Below are 19,441 nucleotides of genomic sequence, written 5' to 3'. Positions count from 1 at the left end.
GCGCGCCCACAGCACCCGTCGCTTGCCGCCACCTGCGCACACACGCGTCGTCCGTGCCACTCCTCGCTAGGACCTCCGACAACACCCTCTTGCGCCGCTTCATCACTGCCCTTTGAGCCAATCATACCTTTCCTCGGCACGTCTCTCACAAGTTCAGCTCGAACCGGCATATACATTGTCAAACAAACCTCGACGACGAACACCGTCACCAACGAGGTACGTCATTCCCCTTGCTCGCCCGTTAAATTACTTTCTACAGTATATTTTTGGCTGCACTCCACCGCGCTCGAGTTAGAGTAGGTGAGAAAATCACTTTGAGAAAACTATGAATTGAGCGTCTTTCTAGGTACCGACCGTTCCCGTCTGTTACGTGCGACCCCCTACGGATTTGTTCCGTTCAGCGCTGTAGTTGCCAATGTCGCTCCGACGAGGGTCAGAAGGTCACCATCACCGTCACTAGTTGCTTGCTTCGGAGCTTGGAGTTCGGCGAATCTTCATGAGTCGGGCCTGCACGTACATTCCACTTAGGACAATCGCATCACATAGTTACATTCACTTAACGATTTTACCCGTCGGACGATGCCATCGATGACATCTGACATCATCTGTGGCCCAATAATATTTATTTACCAACCTCATTAATTAACTATATCAACCTCATTAATTTAACCCAATCGATAGGTTAAGTTTCCAGCCCGTGGGGTGCCAGGCTACACCTCGCGCTCTAGAAGATACCGAGTAGTCTCAAACTCTCTCATGGAACCTTTAGCGCCATCGGTTACTGCACATGTATAATCCATCATTCGCGCGAGACTCTCGAACGACTTAGGGTATGGTTTATCGTCAAACCCTGATCCATCATTTGATTAGTACTAATGTGTAATGGGGATCATTGGAGACGACCTTCTCCAGTATCCTCACTACCCTAGCCAGGAATTTTTCTACATCGTCTTCCTTGAGTCAATCTCCTCTTATACCGAGGGCAGATAATCATGTCTTGACCACTCAATCATCTCCCTAAGCTTCTTACTACATCCGATCTATAACTTATTTGAATTCCATGATTAAAGGCTCGTAAGTCATAGTCAAAACGTGGGTGCGACAGCACAACAACGCGGTAGTGGCAAGGTGCGACGGCGTGATAGCGCAGCGGCACGGCGGTGGGGCAACGGCGAGGTACGATGGCAGCGAGGCAGAACGGCACAGCGAAGGCGAGGCAAGGCGGAGCAAGGCAGGGTGGCGCAGCAGCGGCGAGACATAGTGGCAACAATGGGGCGAGGCACGTAGCCGCCCCTAATGATGGCGGTTGCGACCTCGGGTGTGGCAGCGGCGGCCGCGGCTGGGGGGTCGCGGCTATGAATGCGGTCGCGGCAGCGGCATAGGCAGCACAAGGAAGCAATGGTCATGGACAGGAAGGCCTAGCAACGGTGGCAGCAGAACTCCGGCGGTGGCGGTGGCGGTGGCGGCTGCGGCACCCGCTAGGGCTACGGTGGGCTGCGGCGCACGCTAGGGCTATGTCAGCCGGGGGCTACTACGGCGGCCACGGACAGCGCGGGGCTGCCCCAAGGGTTCTAGGCAGCCTTGGGAGGCATCTAGCAGCCGCGAGCGGCGTTAGATAGCCTCGGGATGCGGCGATCGGAGCTTCGGCGAAGGCGGTGGTGGCACTTTCCAGCGAAGACGGGGACGGTTTCCAGCAAACTCTAGGGTTTTTTGCTCTCTACTAACCTTACAGTGGTATTTTTGTAAATATGGCAAGAACTCAATAAAAACTAAAAAATCAGGAAAAATCCTTTAAAAATCACATTTTCTTCAATCTTTTCTTCTCTTCCCTCTCCTATGGGTGGCCCCACCTTTTATAGGGGCAAATGGGCCTTCCCCCTTAGAAATAAAGGGGAGAAGGCCCAACTAAAGTAATTAGGGCCCCCTAATAGGAGAGAGAGAGACCTTCTACCATGCCCACACTCGGGCTCACACACACACACAAATGTGTTGGTTCATACAGCGGCTCCAAACACGTGCGAACGAACAAAAAAAACAAACACATACGTGGCCGACATACAAGGCCTACTAAAAAAAGAAAACATAAGGAAAGATAACGCCAAACCTTTGTGGCCCGTTGACGAGGTCGGGTACTCCAAAGGCTGGGTCTTGTGAGTGAGCAATTGCTCAACGAACTGATTTGATGGGGTCTTCAAAGCTGGATGGTCCTCCATCACATTGACAAAACTGGAAGAATTTCTCTGCCTAAGATGAAAAACTGGAAGGGGAAAAGTTTAAGATGAAAGAATTTATGTGCCTCGTTGAAAAAGTGTCACTTATAGTGCACACTTGGACAACCTTGAACTATGTTGCTATACGTGGGATTATCGTGCATTGTATTGATGATGCATGACAGCCTGTGAATGAGTTATCATTTTTCATCAAATAATTGGATCTTATTTAGATTTATACTTGGTGGACGTATTGAAATTGGTGATGAAGGATTATAACCTCTCTGAGCAAGTAAATAATAATTTATGAACTCTTCTACTTTTATTCCATTCTATTTTATATTCCATGTATGTTTTTTAATGCTAGCAGTAAAAAAATATTCAATGCTTTCATAAGTTTATTGAAGGATAATGGCTCAAAGTTCAGCAACTTTTATCACCTACCATGGAAGACCCATGTACGACAAGGCTTCAATGAGCTAGTATTTGGCTTAAATATAGCTTGTATTTAATTTCTTGTTTGATCCATCCTTAGTACATAATTTATGCATTTACAAGGGACAAATCAGATTACGAGGACAGTGATAAAAAGAAAAATGACATGAATAATAAAGAACTTTCATTTAGAGATATAATTTGTAGACTTTGAAAAATTTTCATTGCCATTGGAGCCTCACCACAAAAAAGACCGTTACTATCATAGTTTACGTCATGATTTGGGCATAATATAGACAAAATGTTGATTGATTATCTCAATACAAACATAATGATTTTTTACACTATGGCTGAAAAGTGGGATATCTTATAAATGTTTGCGGATGAGCTTTTACCTTTTCTTGAGGTTACTAATTTTTTTCACAGTCACATGTAATTAGAACTTTTATTTATTCAATTATACTGTGGAATTGATGTGTTTGATAATCCTCATCCTACAGTAAAAGTTAGCACTGAATGAACAAGGTCATCTAAAAGTGTGTCCACTGCATAGAAGTAGAATTTGGTAGAGTGTCAACCCAACTTGGCACTGAAGCCTATGTTCATCATTGAAATAATGTTGGATCCAAGACAGAAGTTTGAGTTCATCCATGAGAATAAAAAATATAACATTATCCACATTTTTTCCAGTTTCTTGATAGATTTTCCAGCTCATCAACCTCATGCAACCAGACGATTATTTAGGCTAAACCTAGTACCAATAGGCCTAAGGATGTAAGTAGCAGTTGCCATTGGTTCCAATATGATCAATTTTTAAATCCTCAATAAAAGCACCGAAGTTTACACATTAAAGTAGGATTTCCCCCATGTAAAGCATCCAATCCAACATTGAGATCCAGAAATAATACCTATTCATTTTTATTTGGCGTAAAATCATCCATGAATCTAAAATAAGATCTCATTATCTTTCCACACCAACTTTTTTTCATGAATAATACATTAGTAGAACATACACTTATCATTTAACATAAAATTTTAATCTTTTAATCAACTTCTTTATAATATTTTTGTAAATCTGAGGATCTAAATAAGAACAGTGCCTTTTAAAAAACAATATCTAATGAAGGTTTTAGTGCAAGTTAAGTATGTAGAACATATGTTGTAGCTGCAAAAAGCTTATAGGTGCTTCCCTTAAATTTACATGACTGTTTGGTCCCTATACATTATCTAAGTTGGTTTATGAGGGTCCTATTCTCCAAGTTTATAACTCTAAGGAAATCTATCAAGTGAGAATTTAAGTACAAAATATTGATAGTCCCAGTCTCCAAGTTTATAAGACTGCTGAAATCTATCGAGTAAGAATTTGGTAAGTAAACATATTGATATCTACAAGTTTATGATGGACCATTCTCCAAGTTTATAAGTCTACTGATATCTATTAAGTGATAATTTAAGAATTCCACTAAAATCCAAAGAATGAGAAATTAGCAAACATAACTAAGGATATTAACCAGTTAATGATAATCCCATTCTCAAAGTCTATATAAGTCTACTGAGATATTTTCTACTTACACTTAATTGAAAATATTGATCTTACCAAGTATATGACAATCCCATTCTCCAAGTTTACAAGTATGCTCCAATCCAAAGAGTGAGAATTTAGCAAATTCAAACCAATTATATTACCAAGTATTTGACAATCCCACTCCTCAAGTTCGTACATGTCTACTGAGATCCAAAGATTGAGAATCTAGCAATTTCAAAACATTGATACTAACAATTTCATAAAAATATCATTCTGCAGGTTTTAGTAAGTCTAATGAAATCCAAAGAGTGAGAATTGAGCAAAGTCCAACTATTGATACTACCAAGTTCATGGCAATCCCACTCCTCAAGTTCATACATGTCTACTGAGATCCAAAGATTGAGAATCTAGCAATTTCAAAACATTGATACTAACAAGTTTATGATAATTCCATTCCTTAAGTTTATACAAGTCTAATGAAATGCAAAGAGTAAGAATTTAGCAAATTCAAACTATTGATACTACCAAGTTCATGACAATCCCATTCTCCAAGCTTATATAACTATACTGAAATCCAAAGAGTGAGAATCTATCAATTTCATTACATAGATACTAACAAATTTATGATAATTCCATTCTCCAAGTTTTAATAAGTCTAATGAAATCCAAAGAGTGGGAATCTAGCAATTTGTAAACATTGATACTAACAAGTTTATGAAAATCCCAATCTCCAAGTTTATATAACTATACTGAAATCCGAAGAGAGAGATTTTGGCAAAGTCAAACTACTGATAATTAACAAGTTTACGATGATAATCAAATATAAATAACAATAATAAGTTGGAAATAATGCATTTTCTCCTCACTGAGTATATATAAAGTATATGAACAAGTTCTATTTATATAAGTTTCTGTTGTGAAATCATATCTAATTGTTCTTCCGAGGAGGGCAAAGAGAGATGTCGCGGTCGCTGCTGCAGCCGATCGGGCAGAAGAGATTGACGAACGTAGCGGTGGTCCGATTGAAGAAGCACGGCCTTCGATTCGAAATCGCCTGCTACAAGAACAAGGTTCTTTCATGGCGTTCTGGGGTGGAGAAGGACCTGGACGAGGTGTTGCAGTCGCAGACGGTTTATTCCAATGTCTCCAAGGGTGTCCTCGCCAAGTCCAAGGATTTGATCGCCGCGTTTGGCACCGACGATCAATCTAAGATTTGTCTCGAGGTTTGTTTTTTTTTCTTGTTGAAAAAAATGTTTTTTTTTGGCGTGCTTGGTGGAGTAATTTGGCAGATTTATGCAAGCATAGATTATGTTCGTGATTTTTTTATTGAGAATATGGTTAATCGATGACTACGTTGATCAGTTCATGTGAATTAATATCCTAGTGGGTTGGGAAACAGAATTAATATTCAATTGCGCTTGGCTTGTTTGTTTTATCGGCTTTAGCTGGGTGGATTGAAGGTATTATTCTAATCAAGATGACTCCTTGAGAAATAGAAGTAATATTTAATCGCCTACGATAAATTTGGCGCGTGTGGTGGGCGACATAGCTGGTTTATTCAAAAAAAAAATTATTTGGTTGCTTGATGGAGGTAATTGAATGATTGCTGATGGCGAGTTCTCAATCACGTCGTAAAGGAGTTCGGGTGAATTGGAATCGTACATAATTGGGAATAACAAAAATATATAATCATTTCTTGCCCTATTCTTTCTTCAAAATAAATTATTTCCCCTATATTTGTTCCTTATTCGTGCGTGATCTGGGTCGATTTCACTGTTATTGGGAGGATTTAAGGTATTATCTGAATAAGGATGACTACTTTGTGGAAGAGATGGATCTTGAACGAAAAAAGTATTTGATGTAGACAATTGTTAGTCTGAAATTGAAGTACAGGATTGATCTTCTCGGGTTTTTCTGACTTTTTAGAATGATTAATGTTCCTCAAAAGTTGTCACAGATAATCGAGTATCATCATGTGCTTTTCCCCGAAAGCAAGCAAAGGATTGAAGTTGAACCTATACCAACTCGTTGGATTTTTGTAATTGTCATTATAAGAGACTGTTGAATCCATTGAAAAATTGAAGACTAGAAAAGTATGGGAAATAGTTTTAATAAAAAATGAGTGAAAAACATTTCTCTTGCTTTCTGCTACTGTTGGTTTTCAGTAAGTATAATGTTCTAACCGAAGCTCTTGAATCAGATTATGGAAAAAGGGGAACTCCAAGTGGCGGGAAAGGAAAGGGATTCTCAGCTATCTAGCCAATTTCGTGATATAGCGACAATAATCATGGAGAAAACTATAAACCCACAAACTAACCGGCCTTATCCGATTAGTATGATCGAGCGGTTCATGCATGAAATCCATTTTGCTGTGGACCCTAATCAGAACTCTAAGAAACAGGTAATTCTCTTCTTTTGTATGTCGTTTATATCCTGGGGCCGCTCTATTTCCTCAGAAAATTTCCCCATCTTTACGCAATTATCTGGCATAAAAATATACTGATACGATTTTATCTCAAAAGAAAGGTATCAATCAAGAAAAACTGCTCGCACCTGCACCCTGCAGTGGAAATCACTGCATGTTCGCTTGTAGAAGATCAGATGGCCTTTCAAATTCAGTCTTCCTGTGGGGGTCATCGAATCTAGTGCGTCGTTGTCCACCCCGTGACCCGACCGAATGCAGGCCGTCCCTAGAGAACGCCCAACTACCAGCTTCCCCCCTTGCTGGTCCTTAGATACTCTCCAGCGGGGCACTTATTCTTTAGTGGGCTTATCTCCCCACCCTTATTAGTGGGCCGGTCGTAGCTCATTCATTTGTTAGTTATCACGTGCTACTCAAGTGATGATCTTATGTTCCACATCCGAGCCCATGTTGATCCCCTCCTCAGTCTGCGTGTCGCAGTTACTTCCCTCCTTTTGTCTCTTGTATCATATGCTTATGCAGTTCTTAGGAGATGTTTATCAGGTGCCCGTTTGCCTTGAAATAATTTGTATTGGTCGATGAAATTTTACTGTGGGTTTTTCGGAAATAATCATATTATTGAAAATATGAGATGTTATCTAATATAGTGTTTCTCCTAAATCTGCATTTTACTTTAAATTATACATTTTTAACCTACTCTCCTTTTATTCCCTAGGCTCTTGAAGTGATTCGTGAAATTCAGAAACACTTTCCAATCCGGCGCTGCCCAATGAGGCTGAGACTCGTCGTTCCCGAGAAAAGTGCATCTGCTCTTCAGGAGAAGCTTGATTCGTGGGGTGCAGATATAAAATCAAAAGAACAATCCGAGAAACAGCTGCATATTGTAAGTTTCCTGTCTAATGATCAGATAAATTCTGGAAAATCCATAAGGGTAGCAGTATTTTGGTAATAGTCGATCCTATTTGATGACTTCGGAGTTGGGTAGCGTTGTCTAATTAATATCTTATATAAGCATATGAGAAGGATGGATGGATGGATGTATGGATATGAATGTATTTATGTATGTATGGGTGGATGGATGGATGTATGGATAAACAGATGAACGGCAATGGATAGACTGATTGATGGGCAGAAGGGCGAAAATACATATTTGATAAATCCACCGTAGATTGTCAACTGTGGAGTACTTTAATTCGGTCTTTCTTTAATTTATTTTTCTTTAAGTAGACTTTCTTTCTTTCTCACTGGTCCAATAATAGCGAGTCGATTGTTTTCCTTCAGTAATGATGATTTAGTTCCTGAAAATCCTAATCCTACAAACTGGTATCCTGGACGTTTCAATGGAATCGGTGTCGGAGATCAGCAGGAAAGGTCGACATCTGATGTAGAGGGAGAGGTAGAAGGATGAGTGGATGACAGGTGGCCAGATTGATCAATGGATAGATAGATAGATAGAAAGAGAGATGAAGGGACGGATGGAGAAACTGAAACATCGATTTTAGATGGGGGAAGGGACAGATGGATGTATGGATGGACAGAGAAATGGAAAAATGAATGGATGCACATTCTTACGTGGCATTGTGTGCAACTTATGCAGGCGTGTGAGATAGAGCCAGGTGCCTTCAGGGAGTGCGACAGCTTCGTGAGAAGCCTCTCTGGCTGGGTTGAAATTCTTTCCATCTCTGCTCACGCGGAGGGCGAGACCCAGGTTGACCAGCAAGAAGAGCTCGACGAGCCTCGCCCTCGCTTGGCCAAGGCAACCACTAACTCAATTGACCAGCTGGCTACAGAGATACAAAGGCAGGACTTGTCTGCAAGTACGAGAGTCATCGATGAAGGTCGAAGTACCACGGCACGTGCGGCGAAGAATAGGTGCAGCACATGTGATGCGACTTTCGAGGATGCGAGTCTGTATAGGGAGCATTTCAAGAGCGAGTGGCACAAGCATAATCTGAGAAGGAAGACAAGGCAGCTTCATCCTTTGTCTGCTGAGGAGTGCCTGGCTGACATGGACTCTGGAGACTACAAGGCTGATCTTGGTAACTACTCTTTTTGATGTATCTCATGGGTATTGTTTTATCTCATGGGTACTACTCTTTTTGATCCCCTCACTGCATCCGTCTATGTTTATTTCTATCTAGTTTTAAGTAATCAGTTTTGGGTGTACATGTAACTTTTTTGTCCAAATTCAACTGGTTCAGGGGTGATAAGTTATTAAACAGATTCGTGTGCTTTCTATATATTTTTTTTTGTCTTTAGTCATCGTCTTTTTTCATCAACTTAGTCTTTAGTTACTGGGTTTTGGTAATAGATTTTAGTTTACTCTGGAAATTCAATTAGTTCAAGGGATATTTGCCATCATATAGTAATAGCTTACTTTCTCTGTTCATTCTTCTACTTTCTTGCCACATATGTTTATTAGCTCAACTTATCTTTCTCTCCCCATCTCTACTCTACCTACCCGTCCATCTAAGTTCTACAGCTCATTCACTTACTCCCAAACTCTCTTTTTGTTTAAATCTCTGTGCTCCTCTCCCTTGTCCTCCTGTTTTTTCCTCATTTTCCAATCTCTCTCTCTCTCTCTCTCTCTCTCTCTCTCTCTCTCTCTCTCTCTCTCTCTCTCTCTCTCTCTCTCTCTCTCTCTCTCTCTCTCTCTCTCTCTCTCTCTCTCTCTCTCTCTCTTTTTCTATCTGTGTTTCAAATTTGATGAACCATCATCACGCTGATGCCAAGCCAACTCACCCACCCTGTCCATCTTTGACGCCCAGTACCTTCCCAGCAATGGCATGTCACAGAAACTGTCAGAGAGAGCAGTAAAAATTGCCTATATTGATAGTGAGATGAGATAGATATAAGAGAGAGAGAGAGAGAGAGAGAGAGAGATGGGCATCTCCTTGGTTGGGCTTGTATTACAAACTTTCGAAGACAGGGATCTGAGAGTGCTGCTGCAGCCTTGAGGGGCTCCATTGAGTTTGGCGTCATCCCTAATTACCTCTTACATTACTAAACACTAGAAACATAGCCACACAAATGACCACCTGAAAATCAAAGATCATATGCCAACATACACCATTAGTTTCCCCAAATCTTGCATAAAACAGTAATCATCTAGTTAAAACATGTATCAAAAAACTCACATTAATGGCGGCTAGAGTAAAAACCCAGAGGCCGGGAGGCAGCACCTTTCCAAACCACTTCTCTCTTCCCCATCTCCTTTCATCATCATCATCATCATCATCATCATCATCATCATCATCTGGACTGGTCAGGGAGACGTCTTCCAACCAAACTGGTGATTATTGAAGTTGCCCGCGGCTCCGAGCCCGCCGCTCAATAGCCTGCTCCCCAGTTCCTGCTGCTGGTGGCTCATCGACGACGAATCTAATCCATTTCTGCCGTTGAAGCTGAGGGAGTTGTTGCCCATCATCGCTCTGATTCCACCCGCCGCCAACGATGCGCCATATCCTCCGCCGCCACCCATGCCACTTCCGAGCACGCCGCCGAGCCCCGGCATGATTCCATTGGCCATCTTCATCTCCCCACCCATGTGAGACGACGACATCATCATCTCTTGCAAGATCTGCTGAACTGAGCTCTGCGCACTGCCCGAGTCCGATTCGCCGAACTGGGCGGCGGTGCCGTGCTGCTGCTGCTGCATGGGGGACGAGCTCAAGTGGGAAGACGGCGGCGGCAGCAGCTGCCCGCTGTTGTTTGATGCCGAGGGGTTCTGCTGGGACGGAGGTACGGAGTTGGAGGAGCTGGTTGACGGGATCTGGGCCACAGGGTAGGGCCCGGCCGGGGCCGAGGACGAGGATAAGGAGGGTTTGAGAGGGTTATTTACACTGACCACGGCAGCATTGGTGCCGGCTTGCCGAACAGAGGTCTGGTCTTCAAGGTGGGGATTTGACGGTGTCGGCGGCAGCTGATCGTCCACTATCGAGGTGGGCATGTTGGCCGAGGAGGCTGCCCTCCGCGGAAAGTTTACGAGGCTCTCTGAAATTATTACAATGTGGGTTCGTGAATGTTCCATCTATCATGAGAAAGCTTTTGACATGCGTCTGTCTAGCGAGATGGGAAAATGTTTTAGTGAGTTATATTAATTTTATATGCTTATATATTACATCTATATCTTCATAATTATATGTATCTATGTTACTATGCATTATCTTCCTATTTATCTATCTGCCATAAATGACTCAGGAGTAGACATGGTTGTTCTGTTCTGTTCGTTTGAAACAAACAAAAAATTCGCACAAAAGAACTGCACAGGGCCTTGTTCTTTGTTCTGTTCTTTTTTTCAAAAACGAACGAAATTTGCACATTCGCACAAATTCGTACAAATCTAGAACAAAAGAACCGCATATGGGTCTGTGCAATATTCTGTTCAAACTCGCTTTTGTTCTGTTCGGAAAACCGAACAAAACGAACAATTCGCACAAATTCGCACAAAAAGAACAGAACGACCATGTCTACTCAGGAGTCAGCTTATGACATGCGCCTGTCCATGTGATGGTACGATGTTTAAGTGAGATAGATTAATTTACCTATCCTTCTACCCAACCAACTACCCGCCCATCATTTTGCTAATCCAAGTCTCATGAGATAGCATAAATCTAATGAGATGAATAAGTTTCCATTCTACCAGCATAATGCTTTAAAAAAATAATACCATCAAATTATAGAAATTTATGGAAGTATAATATTCTTCATGCTTTTATTGAACTTAATAGCTTGCTTAACATAAATCCAGAATTCGAATAGCATTCTCTTACCCTTTTATCCAAAATCATGAAAAAACGAGCGTTTGTCAAGAAAACGAGCACTAACTGTTTAGTGATTTAGTTTAGCAACACATAATTCGGATTGAGGACGGAGAATTCGGATCATCATCAGCCGTTAAATAAGAACTATATCACACAAGAAAAATAGCATTGATAATAGCAGAAACACACAAAGATTCGCTAAAATGGGAATCTTAAAAGTAATTATAATGAAACTAAAGATAATTACCCATTGGCCCCGTTTTCGTTTCCCGGCTGTAATCAATCAAGTCTTTCATACAGTTCACAACCTCCGCAATCTGCGTCAAACACTGACTGGTCAACAAGACACTCCAGTCTTCTCTCTCTCTATCTATCTATCTCTCTCTCTATCTCTCTCTCTCAACCAACCATATAAATAATGGTGGACGAAGGCTAATGCATTACCTGTAGACAACGGACATATCTCTTAGTGTATCCCAAATCGTTGACCAACGGCACTTCCAACGCTTTAGCTAGCTGACGTGTTGAAGCTACGAATCTGCGAAAATATGACGTCATCTACAGTGGTAAATCCACAAAAGAGAAGATAATCGACAAAAAGATATTAACATAGATGTCAAAGTTTGATGGTACGATTGAATGACATTGTAAAAACTTTAAATTTCAGCTAGATAGAGTCAGTCCCTTGGGTTACACTTTATAGATAGTGAATAAATAGAGCAGAAAACCAATAAATGAAGAAAAATAAAAGACTCACAGATTACAGCTGTTTTGCACCTCCTGTGTTGACAAGTTGGATGCTCCGTTTTGCGTGGCAGCCTGGTATTTCTGCGCAACTTGCCCGAGTTGACTAACCTGCAGCGGAGTTTCCTATTATTCTTGAAGCCCAGTAAAGTTACCACTGATTTGAAGATAAACATACATAAATTACAACAAACATAGTATTTATTAATGATAAACTAGTATTCAGAATGAAAATTTTGGAGACATGGCCAAATGGATGAATACCTGTGGGATAATCAATCTTCTAGGAATTAGCTCCTCGTGCCGTCTCGCACAAAACTCCCAAGAGCATATCTAATAAATCATAACAAACCCTCATAAATTCACAAGAAAGGACATAGCAAAGTTACATGGATGAAAATAATCAGCGTTAAGTGATTAACCTTGAGATCAGAAGAGAAAACAATTCGTAATTGCCCGTCACGAACAACCCGCAACTGGTCAAACACACTTTCTTGAATAGCCTTGGCATAATCGAGGACGATTTGTCCAGAGGCATTCTGATATTCACGTGGCATGTCCACGTAAAGAAGTTCCTCTTGAGTCCCACTGTCGTATTTGATCTTATAAAGCCTAGGCAAAACCTCGACAGTAGTTTCTGAAATGATCACAATGAAGATGAAAAATTCAGCCCTTTACTTCAAAAATTAGGTTTTTCTATAAAAAAGCCATCGGATTATGACGTGGCCGCACGTACCGAAGCCACGTCCCGGCTTACGGTTACATATCTCACAGTGCCAGACATCCTATTTAAGCACAGAGAAAAACATGAGTATTTGATACAGTCCTGAACAAGGAAACACATTTAAGAAAAAAATTAAAGAAAAATGGCCACCTGAGGAAATACGCCAGTCGTCTGCCTGCCACTTCCATACAACGAAACACACCATCTCTTTCTAGCATGAGGGGCAAAGTACTCGGCAACAAATTTCCTCCAGAACTCAATATTATTATCCTGAATAAAAAATCAAACACATACCAATTAAATCTATCTATCTATCTATCTATCTATCTATCTATCTATCTATCTATCTATCTATCTATCTATCTATCTATCTGTCTGTCTGTCTGTCTATCTACCTATCTATCTATCTATCTGTCTGTCTATCTATCTATCTGTCTATCTGTTTATCTATCTATCTGTCCATCTGTTTATCTATCTTTCTGTCTTTCCGTCTATCTGTTTATCTATCTATCTATCTATCTGTTTATCTATCTATCATTCCCCAAAAAAATCACACATTCCAATTAAATTCCCAAGAAAAAAAACCAAAAAATTGATCTCACCGAGGGCCTGTGCTTCTGGTGATACATGTAGAGGGTCAAACGACGAGCACACATCCCGGGCTCGTAAGCCGATGGTTTGACTTGAGGTCTCAAAGCCAGAGCTTGCTGCTGAAGTTGTTGTTGCTGCTGCTGCTGCTGCTGTTGCTGCTGAATTCTCTGCTGGGGGAGAGATTTTAGAATTTGCTGCTGTTGTTGCTGCTGTTTCATCTGCATTATCCGATGCTGATGCTGAAGAAGATTCATCTGCGCCGCCGGATGAGACGTTTGTCTTGGCAAATTAAGCATCTGTTGTTGTTGTTGTTGTTGTTGCTGCTGCTGCTGCTGTTGTTGTATGAACATCGAATTATCCGAATGCGGATGAGTCTCGATCTTGACCGGCATCAACTGCGCCTGCGGGTCCGATTTAACAGTCCCCAAACCGCGCAGATTCTGCAACTGATGAGCAGATAAATTGGCCTCCGAAGAACCCATCTGGGGCTCCAATTTAACCGCTACCATGTTCCCCAACCCTCTCAATTGCTGTTGCTGGCCATGGGACAAAGCAAACTGCTGCTGGTGGGGCTGGAGATTCTCCAAAACACCTTGATTTGCATTAGGGTTTTGAAACGAGAGCGGGTCGGGCTCGGCGGCGCCACCGAGCTCCGAATTGCTTGCATTCCCACGCTGCTGGAGGTTTGTAGAGAGAGAAGCTCCGTTCCCAAATGTGTGGTTCAGAAGGGAGGAGACGTTGGGCATGCTTCCGAGGATGTTCATGGTGTTAGGGTTGTTGATGTTGTTGTTGTGGTTGAACTGTGTTCTTGGGGAAACGAGAGAGGAGAAGGGGGATTGGGAAGGAACGGAGACGCCGGAGTTGGATCTGAGCATGGTGGGAGAGACGGATTGCGCTCCCCCGACTGATGCAGGATGCCCGGAAGGCACCATCGAAATCGAAAATCGGAGCTCTCCGATTTCGATTTTTCCTCGAGATTGATCTCAAAGAATGCGAGACAAGTAGAGAAAAGAGAAGGGAACGATCGAGGAAACGAGTCTAGTAACCCTAGTTCTGGACATTGCTCGCGCGGATCAAACTCGAAATAAGAAGAAAAAACCAACTCCCGATCGATTTCCGGCGAAATCGAAGAGTTCGTTCCGCTCTCCGGAATCTGCAGAAATCATTGGTGAGGAAGAAGAAAGATGAGATTTTTGAGAGTTTCCCGTGAATCAAAAGCGTTACTCACATCGAATGATCGAACCAGCTTGCCAAAACCACGAACAAACCCTAGAATTCCGGTTCTGCCGCTGTTCTTCCTTTCTCTCTTCTTCTCTCTTCTGCAGAGCGATCCTTCACTCGGCAGCAGCCTGCAACAACGCCGACCTCTCTCTTCTCCCCCCTCTCTTCTCTCCGCCTTTTCCTCCTTATATCCTCAGAGAGAAAATCTAGAGAGAGAGAGAGAGAATCTAGAGAGAGAAAGTCTAGAGAGAGAAAATCTAGAGAGAGAAAGCGTCGTTCCTTGCGGACGTCAAAGGGGTATTGGATTGGATTGAATCCTCTTTCTCTCTCTAGTTTCTCTCTCTATCTCTCGCTCTCTCTCTCTAGGAGAAGTCAAAGCTCTTCTTCGATTCGTCGCTGGCTGGCGTCATCCGGCGATATCCTGTCAGTAACGGAGGGAGCGGTAAGCTCACCGCGGTGACCCGACTCTTATTGTATTACCGCCACGTAAGCGCCAGTCCACGCTGGACGCTGACGTGGAACAATGTCGCTCGTCGCCGATGCCACGTGGATAAAACCGTCAACTCCTTTAATGGGCCACTCTCGAGGCCCAATAATATTAACGAACGTAAGTAACGGAAATAGCTAAAATACTTAAAATATTAATTTTCATTAAAAAAAGATATGACACGTCGAAATAGATTATTGGCCCTTAAAGGAGTTCGTCTAAAAAGAGGGTTGCTTTTCAATTTTTTTTCCTTTTTTTGATAAAGCCCATTATCCCTTTAAAAATTATTATTTGATAGACTTATGTTTTTGTTATGTATTTGTGGCGTGTCCGATAATCTATAATATATGCCCACATATGTATCTGTGAAAAATGAAAATATTAAATGATATTTGAAATAATAGTATCCTGATGAGAGTGCACCAAGGGTTTCTATCTCATGTGGAATTGTGTGTGGAGAGAGAGATGGAGATTGAGGTAGAGAGAGAGATGTATGAGAGGGAAAGGAAAACTAGAGAGACTAGCTGGGATGCTAGCATCTTGATGAGATTGCATAAAAGCTTCCTCTCCTGGAATTATGTGAGGAAAGAGATATAGATGACAAATAGATGGGATGTAGACAATTTGTTAATAAAAACACATCATACATGGCATTGATCTTCAGCACCATCCCCATCATATCTCAACGACATCGAAGGATCGATGGACAGCAACTGCCAGTCCATATGTGCAGCTAAACAGAGGCTGGGATTGTGATGTGTTGATGAGAAAGATTACCCATGAGGTATATATATATATATAAACGTAAATGCATGCATACGCAGGCAAATAGATAGATAGATGAGGCAGAAATATAATATATATATATATATATCAGCAGAGAGGACATCAAAAGGGAAGTGAGAGAAAAGTGATAGATAGATAATTACAAAGATGAATGAATGGATAGATGGATAGGCAGAAAGATATATAAATCAGAGGGGACATCAGTAGAGAGGGGGAGAGAGAGAGGAGATAAAGAGAAGTGATAGATAGATACTTTGATGGATGAATGGATAGATGGATAGGTGGAAAGGTATGCATTTATAAAAAATAATATGACATTGGAAGAAAGTGAGAAATTGTAGATAGATAGATACATGGATAGATAGACAGAAACAAAATTTATACGTATAAACAGACATCAAGAGAGAGAGAGAGAAATAATTGGTAGATAGATACCTAGATGGATGAACGGATAGATTAGATAGACAAAATGAGACATATATACACACAGAGAGGAAGACATTGGAAGAGAGAGATGAAGATGGAGAGAGAGAGAGAGATGAAGAGGGAGAGAGAGAAGGAGAGAGAGAGAGAGAGAGACAAAGAGGGAAAGGGAGAATAAGAGGGAGAGAGAGATGAAGAGGGAGAGAGAGAGGAAGAGGGGAGAGAGATGAAGAGGGAGAGGGAGAGAGAGATGAAGAGGGAGAGAGAGAGAGAGGAAGAGGGAGAGAGAGAGGAAGAGGGAGAGGGAGAGAGGAAGAGGGAGAGAGAGATGAAGAGGGAGAGAGAGAGACGAAGAGGGAGAGAGAGATGAAGAGGGAGAGAGAGATGAAGAGGGAGAGAGAGAAAGAGAGAGAGAGAGAGAGAGAGAGAGACGAAGAGGGAGAGAGAGAGGGAGAGAGAGAGAGAGAAGAAGAGGGAGAGAGAGATGAAGAGGGAGAGAGAGAGGGAGAGGGAGAGAGAGAAAGAGAGAGAGAGAGAGAGAGAGACGAAGAGGGAGAGGGAGAAGAAGAGAGAGAGATGAAGAGGGAGATAGAGAGAGAAGAAAAGATGAGAGAGAGATGAGGAGGGAGAGAGGAGAGAGACGAAGAGGGAGAGAGAGAAAAGAAAGAGAGAGATGAAGAGGGAGAGAGAAGGAGAGAGAGACGAAGAGGGAGATAGAGAGAGAAGAAAAGATGAGAGAGAGATGAAGAGGGAGAGAGGAGAGAGACGAAGAGGGAGAGAGAGAAAAGAAAAGAGAGAGAGAGATGAAGAGGGAGAGAGAAGAAGAGAGAGATGAAGAGGGAGATAAGAGAGAAGAAAAGATGAGAGAGAGATGAGGGAGAGAGGAGAGAGACGAAGAGGGAGAGAGAGAAAAGACAAGAGAGAGATGAATAGGAGAGAGAGACGAAGAGGGAGATAGAGAGAGAAGAAAAGATGAGAGAGAGATGAGGAAGGAGAGAGGAGAGAGACGAAGAGGGAGAGAGAGAAAAGAAAAGAGAGAGAGGAGAGAGAGACGAAGAGGGAGATAGAGAGAGAAGAAAAGATGAGAGAGAGATGAGGAGGGAGAGAGGAGAGAGACAAAGAGTGGTGGCGACGACGTCAACACATTGACACCGGACGCGTCACCACCGTCATCTGAAGTCAACACGACCGCCAAAGACATGCTGCCATCGTCACCGGATCAAGTCAACGAGCCAGCATTAGGTACGTCTCACGCACGCATGCCCCTTCACGCATCATGACACGTCGCCAAAGGCAGATCAACAACTGCCCCTTGACGTGACACGAACTACGTCCCTCGTCTTTAATTTTTAGTAATTTGTATTTTCTCTTTCCTCCAAGGTCTATATGTATATGCCATTGTTTCAAGAAACAGTTAGGCAAGTTTATTTCAAGAATTGAGTTATTTTTCTCTTCTTGGAGTACTTGCCCCAACCCAGCCTCCCTATCTCTATCTCTGATCGCTGCCATTGCCGCCGCTCGCTGCCGCCGGCTACCGCCTCTCTAGCTCACGCCCGTCTCTCTTCCCTTCTTCCTTTTTTCTTCCTTCTCCCTCTTTCTCCACCCCACCCTTCTTCCTCGTCCGCCTAATCCCGCCCTAGGTCGCCCAAGGCTACCGCCCAGGACAGCCCAAGGCCGCCGCCCAGGGCCGCCCAAGGCAGCCGCCCAAGGCCGCCCGAGGCAGCCGCCCTAGGCCACCCAAGGTTGCCACCCCGGACAGCCCAAGGCCGCCGCCCAGGGCCGCCCAAGGCAACCTACCCTAGGCCGCCCTAGGCTGCCGCCCTAGGCTGCCGCCCTAGGCTGCCGCCCAGGACAGCCCCAAGCCGCCCAAGGCCACCCGCCTAGGGCTGCCCAAGGCGCACCAACCACATCGGTGCCCGCACACGCCCGCCCTGTCCGTGTCTGCACTCGTCCTTCACGCTCTTTGCCAGGGCCATACAATGCCCATAATACCAAACCCTCCCGTCCAGCGGGCCATTCAACGCCCGGAATCGCCCAGTCTCGTCACGATCAGAATTCCCCACAACCACGATCAGAATCGCCCGGAATCGCCCAGTCTCGTCACGATCAGAATTTGCCGAGGTACGCCTGAACTCTTTGGTGTCGAAGTATTCTCCGTCCAGTGTTTCGCGAGAATTCTCCACCACCGACAGATTTGATTTGATTTGGAACTCCCTAAAATTCTCTCTATCGTGAGTTTCCCTCGTGATGTGAATTTGAGTATTGAATTTGGTGCTTCAGCATCGTCGCGGTGGTTGAAGATAGTACTTCCGCCCTCGACGAGGAACGGGGCTGCACCTCCATCATTTCATCAGTTTTAAGTTTCGAATTCGATCGTGTGGATTCTGTGGTCTGTTTTATCTGTCCATCCAAACCCGTTCTGTATCCTCCACCTGTCGTTGTCCTACCCATCTCCACAATCGTCTTTTCCCTAGTTGTCCTGCATCAAAGAGGGAGAGAGAGATGAGGGAAGAGAGATGAAGGCGGAGAGACAGAAGAGAGAGAGAAGGAGAGAGAGATGAAGGGGGAGAGACAGACGGAGAGAGAGAGAGAGAGAGAGAGAGAGAGGAGACTATATGGTTGATCTCAGCATAGTATACCTTAGGCTTTTGTGACTGAATAGCTTCTGAAAATATTTCAGTTTAACTATAAGTTTATAACCAAATAGGACCGGCCGAGAGCTGAGATTGAAACACGTGGCATAGAGAAAGGTTGATCTTCGTTGCCCATTACGTAAAGGACAGCTGAGATTGCGACGCGTGGATGAGAGAGAAAGGTAGAGACTGGCAAGTGGCAACAGATGTATTATTTTATAATAACTGGGTAAATTATAATTATCGCTACCCAATTGGGTAAAATACAGAAAGGTAAAAAAAGTACTGTAATGACGAGAGAATTTTATTTATGACCTTTAAAGAGTATGAATGGATATTCTAAGGTATTGGGGACGGTCCTACTTTCTGTTTGTGTCAATTAAAATCGCATTAAAAATTTTCACGAATTAAACTGAAACGTAAAAATGAAAAAATTACTGAAAAAATTGAAGAGTTTGAATATCTGGGTTTCAAGGA

General features: G+C 42.9%; 2 protein-coding genes across 2 annotated transcripts; one reads left to right on the top strand and one right to left on the bottom strand.

The window, feature by feature from the left end:
* Nucleotides 1-5,086: 5,086 nt before the first annotated feature.
* On the top strand, nt 5,087-8,832 carry LOC144716274 (sequence-specific DNA binding transcription factor). The gene is made up of 4 exons (XM_078591387.1): nt 5,087-5,393; nt 6,371-6,571; nt 7,308-7,475; nt 8,190-8,832. Exons 1-4 carry the CDS (start codon nt 5,130-5,132, stop codon nt 8,646-8,648), a joined length of 1,092 nt encoding a protein of 363 aa, XP_078447513.1. The 5' UTR covers nt 5,087-5,129; the 3' UTR covers nt 8,649-8,832.
* Nucleotides 8,833-9,398: 566 nt separating this feature from the next.
* Nucleotides 9,399-14,810, bottom strand: SEU (SEUSS transcriptional co-regulator). Its single transcript, XM_078591386.1, has 11 exons — nt 14,643-14,810; nt 13,426-14,567; nt 12,974-13,093; nt 12,836-12,884; nt 12,522-12,736; nt 12,364-12,432; nt 12,113-12,210; nt 11,800-11,893; nt 11,603-11,672; nt 9,730-10,585; nt 9,399-9,630 (listed from the first exon to the last, which is right to left on the bottom strand). The coding sequence occupies exons 2-10, from the start codon at nt 14,344-14,346 to the stop codon at nt 9,858-9,860; spliced, it is 2,364 nt and encodes a 787-aa protein (XP_078447512.1). The 5' UTR covers nt 14,347-14,567; nt 14,643-14,810; the 3' UTR covers nt 9,399-9,630; nt 9,730-9,857.
* Nucleotides 14,811-19,441: the final 4,631 nt, after the last annotated feature.

Source organism: Wolffia australiana, chromosome 20 (genome assembly GCF_029677425.1).
Source record: "Wolffia australiana isolate 7733 chromosome 20, ASM2967742v1".
NCBI lineage: Eukaryota > Viridiplantae > Streptophyta > Magnoliopsida > Alismatales > Araceae > Wolffia > Wolffia australiana.
The sequence above is the reverse complement of the archived record's forward strand: the minus strand, read 5'-3'. Positions and strand labels throughout refer to the sequence as shown.